General features: G+C 42.2%; 1 protein-coding gene across 7 annotated transcripts in view; it reads right to left on the minus strand.

Moving 5' to 3' along the window:
• The window catches only part of tshz1 (teashirt zinc finger homeobox 1), a 376,821-nt gene that overhangs the window by 356,005 nt on the left and 3,124 nt on the right, over positions 1–17,692 (minus strand). Inside the window, exon 2 of one of the 7 annotated variants that reach the window (XM_068032508.1) lies at positions 16,760–16,861. The exons of the other annotated variants lie outside the window; for them this stretch is intronic. Coding sequence (XP_067888609.1) covers positions 16,760–16,790 — 31 coding nt within the window. The 5' untranslated portion in view covers positions 16,791–16,861. The remainder of the gene's footprint in view (positions 1–16,759; positions 16,862–17,692) is intronic. 7 annotated transcript variants of the gene reach the window in all.

The following is a 17,692-nucleotide window of genomic DNA, read 5'->3' on the forward strand; positions in this document are numbered from 1 at the left end:
GAGGTGATGGCTAAACTGGATTTGGTGCAAGTAAGGAGAAGGGCAGCAGGGCTTTGGATGACTTGAAGTTCAGGATGGGCTCAAGGTGGGAGGCTAGCCAGGAGAGTATTAACTTCCATAGGTTAGGTTCCTTGCATGTGCTTTATTGACAGGAAAGACCAAAGTGAGCAGAGAAACAGGAGTACAGGGACATTCTCTACAGGTTTGACTTGTTAACATGTGTAGTGGTGAAAATTAAGGATAATATTTTTTTCTGGCACGTGGATTGTGTGTATGGACAACAGCACTTAAAGCCAAGTTCTTTACAACAGGCCCTCTCGCAGAAATAAACAAGAGAGAGCTGAGTCTTTTACACCTTACCAGGTGTGCAGTATATTTTCAGTTTTATCTTACTCAAGCAACAGATGCGATTTAACAAACAATTCTTCACTGCCTTTAAACGATGTATTTTACAAAGTAAAACATCAAGCTGAACATCACAGCAGTCAGAATCTGTTGCCATAATATGGGCACCGTTAATGGAACAAAACACAACATCAAGATCTTTCAACCTATAGAACAAGTACTACATAAAAGGAGGTAAAGTATTTAACATCACAAGTGTCAACGACACTGCGTAGGACGGGTTTCTGGTGAAAGAGGTGATTCTTATGAGACCCCCCCAGCAAAATACACACAGTACCTATTATCGCAATCAGCCACAGCGACCAACGCTGAAACTATTTCCAAAGTGCCACTGGTGCAAAACACCCGTCAAATTCATCAAATTCATACACTCAATGCACATCCACCTAAGGTTGCGGCAGTATTCAGTGGAATTATTTGAAGGGTGAAAAATAACTGTACAGGGTGGTGCTTTTAAAGTACATATTATTTAGATATAACCTTTAGTCCCCTACAAATACCAACACCCCCAACCCTATACTATACTGATAGCACAACAAAACTGCAGTCAGTCTCAAGGACAAATGGCCATACACCAGGTTGTATGCAATCCGAGACATGTTATCATGTGGGCAAACTATTGTCCTAAAATTGTATTCATTGCTTTTCAGAGTGTTATCAGCTATATGGCAACTGTTCCATGTGAAAAATAAAGCACTCCTGTATTTTGTTGGTGAGGGCCACCTTTGCATCTGGGGTGATTAAAAAAATAGATCATTCTACGACAGATCACAAACTGTCGGTTTTGATTTTTTTTAATGTCAATTTTTTAATACTGTCTGTTAACGATGAATATTGTCCATACAGTCCTTTGCTTCTCTTCTTCATACCGACACCCATTTTTACAAATATTTATATATACACACATAATGCAATGGGCAAACTGATGACTTGATAATCCCAAACAGATTTATCAATGGCAAATTCTGCTGTATGATATTAATATAATTGTTGGATAAGCAAGGCACATTTATACTGAAAGTGACACAAATGCTGTGAAAGATTATTTCAGATTATCAATGCGTTGAGATTAACAATGGTCAGGTTTACCAGTCATCACTGAGCCTGTATTCAGCACTTAACCCTGTCGCCAGTCTCATGGCTTTCTGTACTGCTGTCAGCAAGAACAGATTGTCTGTGTTCCAGTGTTTAAAATGCCGTTCTTAGGCTACAATTATACTGAAGCTTTTGCATTGATGCAAAAAAGAAAGATTTACATTTATATAGCACCTTTCACAATCTCAGGGCATCCCAAAGCACTTCACAGCCAAATACTTTTGAAGCTTAGTCAAAATAGGAAACATGACAGCCAATGTGCACACAGCAAGGCCACACCAACAGATCACTAGAGACAACTCCCCTGCTCTTTTTCGAACAGTGCTATGGGATCTTTTATGGCCACCTGAGCAGGCAGACATGGCCTGTTTAATATATCATCTGAAAGACAGGACCTCCAACAGTGCAGCACTAGGCTAGATTATGTAGTCAAGTTTCAGGAGTGGAAATTGAATCCACAACTATGTGACTCACAGGCAAGAGCTCTACTCACTGAGCCACAGGCACACCTAAACAGGAAAACGGGTGTATAATTTTGATCCCAATCTAGCTCTGAGCTCAGTGAAGCCAAGTGCCCATCTCTTGCCAGTTTGGGATTCACGTCGGCTGTAGTATAGTTCCAGTCCAATGCAAAGCTGCATATTAAAATGTTTCCACGGGGTGACCTGGGAACGTTTTAACATTTTGTACATCGTTTTTATTGCTATGAGGGAAGCCGTTGTTTCTGTAGTCACTATTTCTAACTTTAAATGGGAAGCCATTGGGAAGTGCAGCTATGCCAATTTGCAGCCGGTCTCACGCTAACTTGGATGGATGCACAGCTAGCAGTATAACTCTAGTCGGCAGATGCTGGTGAGTGTAACAGTCGTTTAGTTTTACATATGCTGTAGCAGGTTAACGTTGAGTCTTACTTCACCATTTTCTGAGTTAGAACTAAAGACCTACACTTTGTACAAAGGCTCTGTCACAGTGAAAGAGGTTACAGTATCCTACAGTGTTCTGCCCATTGTGTCTGTGCTGGCTCTTTGAAAAAGCTATCCAATTAGTAACACTTCTTTGCTCTTTCCCCATAGGCCTGCAACTATTTCCTTTTCCAGTCAAAATTTTTGATCAAGACCATCTTATTTCTTGGACGATTATCAAACGGTATCTTTTCTCTCTCAGATGTATGACATGCAAGTGGAGCAAATTGCTTACATTTGTAACTTACAGTACTGTGCTCAGTTCTGGTCTCCATATTATAGAAAGAATATTGAGATACTGGAGAATGTTCAAAAATGATTTACAAGGATGATGCCAGAACTGCGAGGATAAACTTGTCAGGAAAGACTGAACAGGCTGGGGCTCTTTACTTGAGAAAAGAGAAGGCTGTGGGGGTGTCCTGACAGAGGTCTTGAAGATTATAATAGCATTTGATAGGGTAGACGCAGAGAAGGTGTTTCCACTTGTGGGGAGTCCAAAATGAGGGCCATAAATAGAAGGTAGTCACTAATAAATCCAATAGGGAATTCAGGAGAAACTTCTTCACCCATAAAGTGGTGAAAATGTGAACTCGCTGCCACATGCGATTAACATAGATGCATTTAAGGGGAAGCTAGATAAACACAAGGGAGAAAGGAGTAGAAGGATATGCTGATGGAGTTTGATTAAGTAGGTTAGGAGCAGGCTCTTGTGGAGCATAATCACCAGCATAGACCAGTTGGGCCAAATGGCCTGTTTCTGAGCTCTACATTCCATGTAATCATATATAAGCTATCTTGCATTCTGACATGGATAAATCACTCATTTGGAACATCACATACTGTTAAGTTAATTTGTTGGCAAAATATTTCAGACAGTGCTCTTTAACCTTCAATAGGTTTATCAGAGCCAATTTTCTTTGTCTCCTTTCTCTTCTGCAGATCACCAGGGCTGGTGCTGTGATATGATTGGCTCAGGGGCTGACTCTCCTCAGCCAATAGGAGTAGAGTAGGTTAGCTGGTTTGGAATTGTAGACAGTGAGCTATTTGGTCAAGTGGTGGGACCAGGTCCTGATCCTGATCCTATCGATTAGCCACAGTCCATACATTTCAAGCAGGATCACTGAATGGTGAGATGGAGCAGCAGTCTTACTGAACTCCACTTCCCCACCCTCCCCACACCCAAACAACTCAGGCACATTGAGACCCATGATGGAACCCTCCTGCTTTGCTGAGACCAGGGATCATGAATAATCTGGGGATCAACCTGAATTTTCCAAATCTATACAATGTGGAGGACTGCCAATGTTGTACCATTGTTAAAAAGAGAGGAAAGGATAATTGGAATAATTATAGGCCAGTTAGCTTAACTTGGGCTGTGGGCAAATGTTTGGAATTGATTTTAAGGGACAGTATAAACCTTCATTTAGAAAGGCATAGATTAATCAAGAAAGCCAGCACGGATTTGTTAAGGGAAGGTCATGTCTGACTTGATTGAATTTTTTGAAAAACGACAAGTGGTCTACATGGATTTTAGCAAGGCTTTTTACAAGGTCTCACGTGACAGACTGGTCAAAAAAGTAAAAACACTTGGGATCCAAGGGAGAGTGGCAAATTGGATCCAAAATTGGCTTAGTGGCAGGAAGCAAAGGGTAATGGTTGACAGGTGCTTTTGCAACTAGAAGGCTGTAATCAGTGGGGTTCCACAGGGCTCAATAATTGGTCCTGTCCTTTTTGTAGTTTATTTTAATGATTTAGACTCAAATGTAGGGGGCACGATAAAGAAGTTTGCAGATGATACAAAAAGTGGCCGTGTGGTCAGCACTGAGGAGGAAAGCTTTAGGGCTGAAGTTAATGGGCCCCCGGAGACGGGCTAAGAGGCAGGGAGGGGGGAATAGAATTGCAATGGAAGGTGGGGGAGAGGGGCTGAAAGCCCGTCACCTTCCCATTGCACCGTGATAAAGTCAGGGGTGGGAGAGGCCGAAGACCGAAGACGGAGGGGGGCCTCCGCCATGTGGAACGTTGCCCAGTAAAATGAAGTGACCTTCTGCGGGGTGGTGTGGGGGGGGTCTCCTCCGTGGGCAATCTGTGGCCAACAGAGGGCCCCCGGCGGCAAAGGCTGCCCCTCCGGTAACACCTCCCACTGTCCTCATCGCCCACCCTCCCTGCCGCTGCCGATATCACTGAACTGCCGCCCCTCTAATTGGTCGGCAGCTCTTGGAGGCGGGATCCCCATCTTTATAGGGACAGGGATCCTGGTGCCGGGCACTTAAGTGCCTGAGTGCTGTTGAATCGTGCTGGGAAGACTCCGAAAGGCCGAGACAGCGTTCTCCTTGCCTTTTCAGCCCGGCGACGGGAGCCCCGCCAGCATGGTTAAATTCAGCCATAAGACTGCAGGAAGATATAGATGGTCTGGTCAGTTGGACAGAAAAGTGGAAAACAGAATTCAATCCAGAGAAATGTGAGGTAATTCATTTTGGGAGGTGCAACAAGGCGAGGGAATACACAATAAACGGGAGGATTGTGTGGAAGAACAGAGGGACCTTGGAGTGTATTGCCACAGGTAGCAGGACAGGTCGGTAAGGTGGTTAAGAAGCCATACGGCATGCTTTCCTTTATTAGCTGAGTCACAGAATATAACAGCAGGGAGATTATGCTGGAACTGTATGCAACACTACTTAGACTACAGCTTGAGTATTGCTTCACTGTTCTGGTCACCACATTACAGGAAAGATGTAATTGCACTGCAGAGGGTGCAGAGGAGATTTACAAGGATGTTGCCAGGACTGGAAAATTTTAGCTATGTGGAAAGTTTGGATAGGCTGGGGTTGTTTTCCTTGGAACAGTGCAGGCTTAGGCTTAATTAAGGTGTATAAAATTATGATAGGCCAAGATAGAGTAAACAGAGATGACCTATTTACATTAGCAGAGGGGTCAAAAACCGGGAGGCGTAGATTTAAAGTAATTGGTCGAAGGATTAGAGGGGAAATGAGGAAGCATTTTTTCACCCAGAGGGTGGGAGAGACCTGGAATTCACTGCCTGAAAGGGTAGGAGAGGCAGAAACCCTCACCACATTCAAAAAGTACTTGGATGTCTACTTGAAAAGGTGTGACCTGAGGATTACGGACCAAGTGCAGGAAGGTGGAATTAGGCTGGGTAGCTCTTTGTTGACACGCATGGGCACGATGGGCTGAATGGCCTCCTTCTGTGTCATAAATTTTCTATGATTTCTGGGATTAGTGCTCATACAATACCATGATGGGCAATCATCCACTGAGCCACTGCAGGAACTATCATTTTGTTCTGAACATCAATAAGTTAAGAATGTACAAATTTTACCAAACCAACATGTAAGGTCACTTGTCTGCATTTAATATCAGCCACAAAAGAACTACAAGCACAAATGCATTTCATCCCAGACCAAAATATACAGACACACACACCTTCTCCCCACAACAGCAGTTAGACAATTAATCCACGCAGATGAAAGCAGCATTTAAAAGAACAAGGAGGAATTCTGCGGAGATAAAAGATTACTCCTTTTGCAAAAAACCCTGTTTATATTTGTTCAATGAAAATGAAATGAGAGAATAAATACGTATTAGCAGCTCATTCTGGCAATACTTAATGTTTCACAAACTGCAGATGTGGAAGTACTGTTGCTACTTACACCCCAGGGAACTAAGAGTATTAAAAAATTCTGAAGTAAATTGTTAGGCGTAGTGTATGTCTATGCTTGACGTATGCCAAGTAATTTTCGGTATGCGCCAAACTCTCGCACGTGCTATGCCTTATAATTTACCAGACAAGTTCTGCAATGGGCCTCAGATACATTGCTTTACTTGCTTACCTGTGCTTTTCCTGCTTTTAACCCTTTTAACACTGGACGGTCTTTACAGTTTTTTGAAATAAGCATGTTTACTAAACAACAACTATGTCAATACAGTACATGAGGTGCCTCACTACACCTGTGCCATTCAGCCCCTCCAGCCTATTCTGCCATTCAATTGGAGCATGGGTGATCTGTATCTTAACTCCCTCTAAAATACCTAATAAAAACATATCAATCTCAGGATTCGAATGCCTGGAAATAAGTACAAGTCTGTCATCTCACCGGGTGCAGAGTTCCACGAGTAATAAAATTGTAAATTAATTTCTAAACACCACATTTATGTTTTTGCAGCATATTGTGAACAGAGCAAATCTTCAGCTATCAAGGGTTTCAAACAATGTTAATGCCAAACACTGAAGTTTCAGTGATCCATAAGTTTGCATCTGGACCCCTGACAATGGTTTCACATTCAGTCTCCAGAATGATTCAAGACAAAGTAGTTATTGTCTTACACGCTCTAGTGTATCTTGTGCATTTTCTTTGGGTTATTTTGAGGCTGCTTCACATTATGGGTGATGGTGCTGCTGAATGGGGACAAATGGCTAACAATATCATCAATATTTATCAAGATATGTCAATGAATAAAACAGCACTATGCCCATTCTGTGTAGTGCTGTCATCTTGCTTTGTTTTGCCATTTTATTTTGGTGCAGAAAAGTGATACCACTGTTTTCAAAGAGTTAATCCTTAACTTTGAGCCTGGCTCCCAATTCGAACCCATACTACTTTGACCTGCAGGTGTTCTGCAAGGCAAAGAAAGAAAGTAAAAATAAAGACTTATGATCTCAGGGCGTCCCAAAGTGCTTTACAGTCAATGAAGTCAAGTCAGTGTTTTGATGTACGAAATGCAGCAGCTAATTAGCGCACAGTCAGCTCCCATAAATACCAATGAGATAGTGATGTTCTTTAGTGATGTTGACGAAGGGATAAATACTGGTCAAGACACCAAGAGGTGAGGGTGGGGGGTAGCTCCTCCTACTCTTCTTTTAAATAGTGCCATGAGATCTTTTATTTCCACCTCAAAGAGCAAACAGGGTGTCAGTTTAATGTCTCATCTGAAAGACGGCACACCTTCATCAGTACAGGCTTCCATCTGGACAGCAGTGGGAGTTTCACCCCACTGCTGCTGGAGGACCGTCAACTCGGTGAAAGATGCACTTTTGTCTGCCTGAAACTTGCTGGCCTTACAGCGCAAAGAGCTGTCCACGACCGAGTATTACAGACTTGCACATTTCAAGGTCCAGGACGACGTACTGCGGAATGCACTAAAGCTTGGGGCAGCTGCTCCAAAGGCTCAATGGGGAAAGGCCACTGTGTAAGGCCCTCCCGTCATAGTGAACTGAGGGGCTGGACCCATGTAAAACCCCTCGGGCTGAAGGACCAGAGAATGTTTGATGTAGAATGTAAATGTGCATTGCAAATATAACCTGTGAAGGCAGGTGTAGTGAGGCACCTCATGTACTGTATTGAAAGAAACTGCGCTTTATGTCATGGTAAATTTGAATTTTTTAAAACAAATTTTATGAATAAGGCGTGTTTTTGGAAAAAAAAGGGAGTGTCAGCCAAGATTTTATACTCGAATTACTGGAGTGAGACTTGAACCTGCGACCTTCAGGCTCAAGGGCAAGACTGAGCTATGGCTGGCTCAAGGTAAAAGGCACTATGGACCAATTTCGACTAAAGCTCACTCTGATACTAGAGAATTTACCTTACATATAGCATCATGTGTTCAATCAAAGATATAAGTATTATAATTCAACATCATAAATCACAGAACCAGGAATAAAGTATCTGAAGGTATGCTGGGGATTATTTTTAGTGAGCTAAAAAGAAAAGCAGCTGGATATGTAAAACTGGATATTAGTTTATTTAATTAGAGTTGGATAAATATAAATTTTAATAAGTCAAGATGGGCTGAGAGATCAATAGGGATTGATTAAGAATGTCACTTTACAGAACAGATTTTTTTTATTTTGTGGCACAGTGGTTAGCACCGCAGCCTCACAGCTCCAGCGACCCGGGTTCGATTCTGGGTACTACCTGTGCGGAGTTTGCACATTCTCCCTGTGACTGTGTGGGTTTCCTCCGGGTGCTCCGGTTTCCTCCCACAGCCAGAGACTTGCAGGTTGATAGGTAAATTGGCCATTATCAATTGCCCCTAGTATAGGTAGGTGGTAGGGGAAGGTGGGGATGTGGTAGGAATATGGGATTAATGCAGGATTAGTATAAATGGGTGGCTGATGGTCGGCACAGACTCGGTGGGCCGAAGGGCCTGTTTCAGTGATGTATCTCTAAATAAAAAATAAATAAAAAAAAAAGATTTTATCTAAAACACATCCTATGAGAATCAGACAGCGTTTACTGCAACATCATTTTCAGAAGTGTCGGCACCAGAAAAAACAAAGGAAGGCAGGATTTTGGAAATCAGTGCAGTGAATAAAAACTTTCCAGCACAAAAACCAGCATCCCTTTAAAAGATTTTTTTTAAAAGGGCTCATAGATAAATAGGTCCTTCTGAGTGGGATATCGAGGATTGCTTAATGTGTGGATATATCACAGCCACATCCTTGGGCAGTGGAGGGAATGCAAAACCTATTCCTTCAGCCTGGAGGCCAGTACAGTGCTGGACCGGTCAGATTCTCCTCCCTCTTGGCAAACAATCTTCAGCGGATGGTGCTGCTCTCACTGGAGGAACATGCACACACAGGTACATGCACATATACAGGTTTATTCACAGGCACACACACACATACCTGCACACAGGTACACACAAGTATACAGACAGGGGAGTACACACACACAAATACACACACAGGCATAGGCACACACACATACATGCAGGGCACACAGACACAGGTGTACACACAACAGACATAGATATACACACACAGGCACATAGACACAGATGCATGCACACACACAGGCACATAGACAAGTGCATACACACACACACAGGGGACATAGATACAGATGTACACCAACACGGACACACACAGGCACACAAACATAGACACAGACATACATGCACACAGGCATGCACATGCACACAGTCACGTACAGACACATACACACACCGAATACAGGTACATTCTCCATTCCTTGTAAAAGTGAAGCTTGCCTTGTTAACAGCCTATGATGATGGAGGTGTGCTTAGGAGCTGCCATCTGGCACAGATTGTTCTAGACCTGGCCTCTCTCCGGCAGTACACACGCACCCTGATCTGGGCACCGGGCACCGGGCACAGTCAAGTCAGCAGCTAATAACAGGCACAGGAGGAGCTGCTCCCATTCATAAATCAATGGGCAAAATAATTGCTAATACACTCGTTTATCGATTTAGCGCGCTGCCGCTCATTTTGTGGCGGTAGCTGCGAACTAACAAAGTGACAAGGGTAAAGTGTTGGTTCTTTCACACGCAGACAGCTGGGCTGGAAAAATGACTCCAGCAAGCAGTAATTCTTAATTGACACCTGTCAAGATAATGGCAGCAGTCACAGCTGTCGCAGGAAAATTCATCCCTAGCCCTGTTCATCCTTCAACCCTTTCTGAGCAAGTCATCCTCCCATCCCCTCCTCCTTCCCAAATGCACTTACATTTGTTCCCGCTTTTGCACAAACCCTGGATTTTTGTCTTGCTTGCAATAACTAAACCCCTTGGCTCCATCACCATGTCAGCCCCTTGTATAAGAGCCCCTTGTATAGGAGTGAGTAGTGAATTGTGCAGGGGATGGGGGAGACTACCGGGTACCAGGTTACAAGGGATGGAAGGCATTATACATGTGTTTCCGACATCCAAGCACGCCACTGCACATCTGCCGTTTCACCTTAAAAACCTGGCGTTCAGATAAAAGCCGGTTACATCCACAGCATCAGCTGCAGAATTATTTGAGGAGGCAGAAGTTTTTTTTTGGAGAGAAAAAACGGATGCAAAACCGAAAAGAAAGCAGAATAATAATTTCCATCTCGTCTGTTAAAAACCTTTAAGAGCCATAAATATTTTGGCTGCATGTATCAAATGTGATGGAAGTGAATATTTTCCCTACCTCCCCCACTCCAATGGACTAATCATTTGAAAAAAATGCAGATAAAAATGATCCAACAGACGAAGGGCTGGTCTGAGAATCAACTGCACCCAGACTCTCACTCTCAAGCGGTGAAACAGAGAATGCCTGTCTTGTAAGCCCGGAGTGCACCAGTGCACTCTGCTACATGTGACAGGCTGCCACTTGTGTAGTTCCAAGTCCCTGGCATGCACCCATGATCACGGCGAACTCGCCTCCTGATCAATTTCTTTGAACAGGTAGGGGTGAGCAGTGGCAGGGGCTTGCTGACTGCTTGCTAGCCAGTGCTTTGTCTGTCAACCCCCCTCCCCCCACCTTCCCCCCCCCCCCCCCCCCCAACCTCCATTCCAAACAACAACAAAAAGATAAGCCCAGCTCAGTCAGTGCAAAAGGGTTAAAAGGTCGCTGTCGTCCCACTAGGGAGGGTGAGAAGGTGAACGATTATGGAGACAGCTAGGGCCATAACAAAGCTTTTGCGCTTTGAAGCTTCTCTCGTTTAACATGGCTTTGATGCTCGCAGGTCACACTCGAAGCTTCATTGTAGGGCCGAAGTGTCCAGTTCCTCGGGTGTTCACTGTGTTCCCTCCTTCCAAATATACAGGTGCCCAAGGTTCCAGGGAAAGGTTTTTGTTTTAAAATGCAAACAGGTTTGTGGTCTTACTAGCAACAATCTGGGATGGACCACTGTTACTTGAGTTAAATTTTGGGATAAGTCCAAGTTATAACTTAAAAACAATTTGGAATAGACTACCGTGTACTGTGATGGGAATTTCCACACTCACTGATGGACTCAGAATGCATTGCAAGTTCTTTCAAAAGCACTTTTTTTACGATTTAAACATAGATTGCTACTGCAGCTCTTGCAAAGTTTCATAATGGAAAAGATTAGGAGACCATTTGCAGCAAGCCATCATTTTAAAGAAAAGCGGGAATCTTGCTCAAAAACTTATCAACTTTATGGGCTTGTACACAAGAGGTTCCAGATTACAATATTTTCTTTAAAAACTGTTTGTACTTGCCAGCCTCCTAATAATGTTCTCATCCATTTCAGCTATTCCCAAACCAGCCTACCAGCTGTAATCGAATATGTGGCCGGATTTTGGGAGCAGGAATGGAGGGGGGATGGGGAGAAAGGGACTTGCATTTCTACAGCATCTTTCACAACCTCAGGATGTCCCAAAGTGCTTTACAGCCAATGAAATACTTTTGAAATATAGTGACAGTTGTAATGTAGGAAACACAGCAGTCAATTTACACACAGCAAGTTCCCACAAACAACAATGCAATAATAACCAGATAATCTATTTTAGTGATGTTTGGTTGAGGGACATATATTGGTCGGGTCACAGGGAAGAACTCCCCTGCTCTTCTCCAAAATAGCCCCATGGGATCTTTTAATTCTACCTGAGAGGGCAGATGGGATCAGGGTTTAATGTCTCATCCCAAAGGAACGAACTGTTGACAAACTGCGGACTGCAAATAAATTGCAGTAACCTTTAAAAGTACATCTAAATTGATCATAGCTATTTAAATAGGGGACTTTGTTGTCACAATTGTCTGATTTTGGACAACTGAAGAGTTGGGAAAGACAAATTGCAATTTCACTGAAGAAGCTCAGTGGGGCACGTCCTTGAATATCACAACTCTTGGGGGATAACTGACATGTGCATTCTTTAATTTGTCTATTTTTTCCAGTGAAAACCTTTCCTATTGAGTTTGACATATTTCCATTATGTGACTACATCATAGCAATTTAAGGACTTTGTTAATTGTCCAAGGATTCCAGCAATATTAACACCTTTCAGAACAGAAAATAGTTTGATCAAATGGAAAATGTGCATTTTAATGTTTTTGTAGCTTTCGAAAAAAAAGTCATTTTTGTGTCCAACAAGCATTTTTATGAAATCAATAAACACGATAAATGAGCTCATCTTATGTCACTGCTTACATCTGTGCTAAAAGGATACACCTGTTTCTCCAGCCCCTCCCGCTTAAATTTGTTTGCTAGCACAACTCACTACAGTTACTGTGGGTTTACGCAAAGTACAATTTACTTAAATCTTTGGGAAGTTTCAAACAAAAGAGGGAGAAAAATAAGAGTCATACGGCTGCATTCCACTAAGAATATCGACTTGATTAGAGTATAGGGCTTATTGTTACTGTGTTTTGGTCAACCCATAATGATTTTTTTTTGCATGGCATCAGAGGGCAACTTTCTCAAACTTTGCTTAATTCTTAAATCCTGACCTCTATGTATCTCAGCTGAAGATTGTCAACTTTGAATCTGATGCCAGATTCACAATGGCAAATGCAACACCCAAACACCAAATATGATGTCGACACAAGTCGGCAGTGAAAAGGATATCCAGGATTCAAGACACAGCAACCAATAGTATTACATAGAATTTACAGCACAGAAATGGGCCATTCGGCTCAACTGGTCCATGCTGGTGTTCATGCAAATCTCCTTCCACTCTACTTCATCTCACCCTATCAGCATATCCTTCTATTCTTTTCTCCCTCATGGGATAATCTATAATCTTTAAATGCATCTATACTATTCACCTCAACAATTCCCTGTGGTACCGAGTGCCACATTCCCACCACTCTCTAGGTAAAGAGGTTTCCCCTGGTAGGAGTGGCCACATGTAAGGAATGGCTGGGATTTCAGGGAGCCTTGCAGAAGGTTTTTTTTTAAACAAAAAAATGGGGCCCTAAACATGCTACAGAGCTTTTCCACCACAAAACAGGAAGAGCAGACTTTGCAGTTAGTGAGGGAGAGAAGGAGGGAAAGAAGAAGGGATGGTGGAGGTTAGATGAAGGAAGAGAGACCTCCTGCAATGAGCCAGGCCAGGACTATGGATACATTGGCCCTCAAAGGATGCCCATAATCAGTTTTTTAAAAAAACATTATATGAGGGATCAGCTTCATGGGTCCTTGTGGAGAGATTATGGTTGTACAACAAGGAAACCAGAAACAGTGAGATAGGAAGATCAAGACGAAGCACCTGAGTCGGTGCTGGGAACTGCAACTGCAAATGAAGTGGCAGGTTTTGGACAGACAAGAAGTGATTGCGAGGCGATACCTGGACCTTCATCTGGTTAAAACTACTTCAAAGAACTAGCTCCTATTTCTACACAAAGTGGCGTTTCTCTTATTTTTGTGTGGAGGTGGGGGACGGCGGGGGAACAGTCAGATGCAGAAGTAGCTTGGGAAGGAAAGAAGGCTTTCAGTTTTGCTATTGTAACGTAGAGAAATACAACGGCACGCACAAACGGCAATCAGTTAATGATCAGATAATCTGTTTCTAGTGATGTTGGTTGAGGGATAAATATTGGCCAGAACACTGGAAGGAACTCCTATGCTCCCGGGTATCGCAGATGAATGCTCAGCTCCCAAGTACAAAGATAAATTTAAGTTTTGGGGCTAACTATCATATGAATTCCCCTCTTTAATTTGTCAAGTTTTCGACTGAGAACAGTATAAACATGAGATAGTCAAAGTTAAAAGAGATGAGGGCCGGTTTACAGCATGAGAGATGGAGAATACAACAACTTACATTCTCCTAGCTGAAGAAGGACATACAGTGGCAAAGGATCAGCAAAGCAGAAAATGCGGAACAAAAATAGAAATAATAAATGTGTGGATTAGACCCTAAAATAGCACACGCGTCATTAGGAGAGAAAACCCACTTAAACAAAGGCTGCATGGATTTTCAAAGAACAAGTGGCAACAGTGAGCACAATTTGTAAAAGAAAGACGTGCATTTTTATAGTGCCTTTCACAACCTCAGGACATCCCAAAGCACTTTACAGCCAATGAAGTACTTTTGAAGTGTAGTCACTGTTGGAATGTAGGATATGCGGAAGCCAATCTGCACACAGCAAGCTCCCACAGACAGCAATGTGGTATAGGCTAGATAATCTGTTTTAGTAAAGCTTGGTTGAGGGATAAATAGTGTAGTCATGAGTTCTGGCAGTTATTTAATAAAGCCTACACTTTACATTTGACTACAGAAAGGGACAAAAATGTGATAAGTCATGAATAAAAAGCTTCAATTTGTAGAGACAGAGTCTAATTGATGCAGTCCAATGTCACTACCTATTCATGACTAAATCTTTCAACACTGAAGTCGGTAGTTTATTACCAGATTGGAGGGGCAGAAAATCATCTTAGGGCGGGGATGGGAGGACGTCAGTAAGCAATATTGTTAAAGTACACCTGAAATTCAGAATGCTGGAGCATTTTTGCCTGGTGTGAACACCACAACATGTTGTTGCTGTTAAATTGGGATCCACTTACACCTGAGCAGTGCTCAATATTCATTTACAATAATCAGGGGGTTGAATTATTCCTGATCAAAAATATCTTCACACGGCAACCAACTTGCCACTAGAAAAATATGACGATGTTTAACTGAGGTTTTCAGTTGGGCCAAGAAAATGTCTGATACATTCAGACTGACAGATTGTCTTGCCAGCATTCTGAAGTAAAACTGGTGAGTTATTCCATAATTTCAGCAATTTGGTCCTTCCAATAATGTGGCTTAAGCTGATACTCGTGGCATAGGAACAGGACCAAGTCATTCACCCCCTCAAGCCTGTTCCACCTTTCAGTTAGATCATGGCCGATCTGTACCTTAACTGCATCGACCCGCCTTGATTCCATAATCATTAATACCCATGCCTAATAAAAAAAATTAATCTCAGTTTTGAAATTTTCAACTTGCCCCCCAATAGCTTTTTGGGGAAGAGTTCCAGATTTCCACTACCATTTGTGTGAAAAAAGCGCTTCCTGACATCCCCGCTGAACAGCCTAGCTCTAACTTTAAGGTTATGCCCCCTTTTTCTGGATTCCCTCTCCACATGAAATTGTTTTTCTCTATTGACCCTATTGACTCCATGAATCAGCTTCAATACCTCAATTAGACACCCCCTTAATCTTCTATCCTTGCACATAGATTGGCTTTTTAAAGCATTGAAAAGAGAGAAACGGGAATTTAAAACAACAGTCTGCCCCATTATCACACCGTCACCGCTTGCTACTGAATTCAATTTTATCCAGTGGCACACATTTTTGGCACCTTCTGTCATATGAGCACGAGATCAGCAGCAAGGATGGCAGAAACACTTCGTGGTCACAAAATGTTCCACAGGGCAGTAAAATGACAAAGAATAAAAACATTTACTCCTCGTTCAGTCTTTGAAGAGACATGGCTGTAATGGGCTTCAGATATGACTTAAATCCTATAAAGAATTATAAACGCAATAAGGAATTCAGGAGAAACATCTTTACCTAGAGAGTGGTGAGGATGTGGAAGTCACTACCACATGGAGTGCTTGAGGTGAATAGTATAGATGCATTTAAGGGGAAGCTGGATAAATACATGAGGCAGAAAGGAATAGAATGCTATATTGATGAGGTGAGATGAAGTATGGTGGGAGAGGGGTCGGGTGGAGCATAAATACCAGCATAAAAATAGCCTGTTTCTATGCTTTACATTCTATGTAAAACCAACATGTTTATTAAAACAATTCTGACATGTTAAAAAAAATCAAAACAGAAACTGCAATAGACATTTAGATCTGAAGGAAACTGGTTACTCAGCTAAAATGTTTTAGTCTGGCTTTATTGCTCTGTTAGAAGCAGAATTACTGAGGTCATTAAAGTAGCATTGTCTCTGTGACATGATTAGTCAGGTAGCAAAGTCCATTTGTCACCTGCACCAGTAAATTGAGTTAATACTGCACTATGGGCAACAGGGACTGTATAATATCAACTTGATCACATCAAACTGACTGTGAACCTGACACCTTACTAAATTCGTCAGCATTAATCATTAAACCTGCCACAAATCCATCAAGTTTACAGATAATTAGGGGCCTGGTAATGAAGTGGGCTAAACATCCCTGACTTTTCCCTCCTTTTTTTAAAAGTGATAATTATGAGGCCTTCTAGTTTACCAGGGACCATTTCCCGCGATCCTTTTCCCCCTCCACTGCTTTGAAGCAATGGGACTATCTCAGGCTCTTCCCCTTTCCTTCCCCATCAGCTTGAACTCTTACTTACATACATCTGTTGGCCCACATCTTCAGAGCCATTTCCTGGCTGCCAAACAATCAATTTTTTTTTAGACACTCTTGATATTCTCAGGGAAAGAAAAGTCATCAGTTATGCAAGTTGTAACAGCCAGACAAGCCAAAAGACAGCCTAATGAAGTCATATTTCATCTATAAAATGTGCTTAAAGTGCCACTATAAAAGGTATTTTACCATCTTTTTAGCTAATTTTCTATCCGTTTAAACAGCAGATGACTCAGTCATCAACTCTTCATTGCTATTACAAACCTGCATTTTGATTAAGTATGCCAAATGTCATGTTCGGGAAAGAATGGAAACACTAAAGCCTGCCAACTTTTGATTGGCCATTAAAACCAATGATGTATGTGCCTGTCAAAAGAGAGACAATTAAATCAATACTGGAAAAAGTCGCCTTGACGGCTTGTTTCTATGTAAGAGCTGTCAGGACGAATTACCATGCACCATCACGCTTGTGTCAGTTGTTCAGCCCCCTTATAAAAATATTTGTTGTTTAAAGTTGCTGATATCCGATTTCCCCTGGACTTAAATCGAGGCCTACAATGTCATCCAAACTGACCCTCCTGCACTCATCATTTTCTTTTCAACGAGAAAGGTGGATTATTCAAAGCATGCACAACCCTTGGTTCACTTAGCAGTGTTGTTTCATGAGTTTTCTGTATAAAAAAAAAATTCAGATCAAGGCCATGATTTTTGGATTGAATTGAAGTATTAATTTCTGGGAGAAGTGAGGGAAAGGGGGTACTGTAGCTTTAAAGCTTGGGAGGGTGGGGGGGGGGTGGTGGGAGGTAAGAAGAGGGGGATGGGGGGAACAAACTTAGGACAAAAAAACTATAAGTGACTTGCAGAGTCAGGAACATGTGGGTTGCTATGGTGAATGATTTATTGATGTTTATCAGGAATGAATAGATCAAAGGCTGCCTAGATGACAGAGGATCAATCACACATCAAATCAAGGATGGCAATCGTCTATTAAGGACAGAAAGAGAGAGAGATAGAAAACCAGATCCTGTTAACCAAAAAAAATGTTTCAGAAAAGAATTTTTTTTTTTAATGTTCTATTGATTTCTGCTATGTGCCCGTTCATGGGGTTACCGATCCCTCAGAGAGTCACCATTCTTGGGACAAAAACTTGTAAAATGTATCTGGAAAGTGTACACTGCACATGTCTTCAGGTCTTGA

Source organism: Heterodontus francisci, chromosome 5 (genome assembly GCF_036365525.1).
Source record: "Heterodontus francisci isolate sHetFra1 chromosome 5, sHetFra1.hap1, whole genome shotgun sequence".
In the NCBI taxonomy this organism is placed as follows: Eukaryota; Metazoa; Chordata; class Chondrichthyes; order Heterodontiformes; family Heterodontidae; genus Heterodontus; species Heterodontus francisci.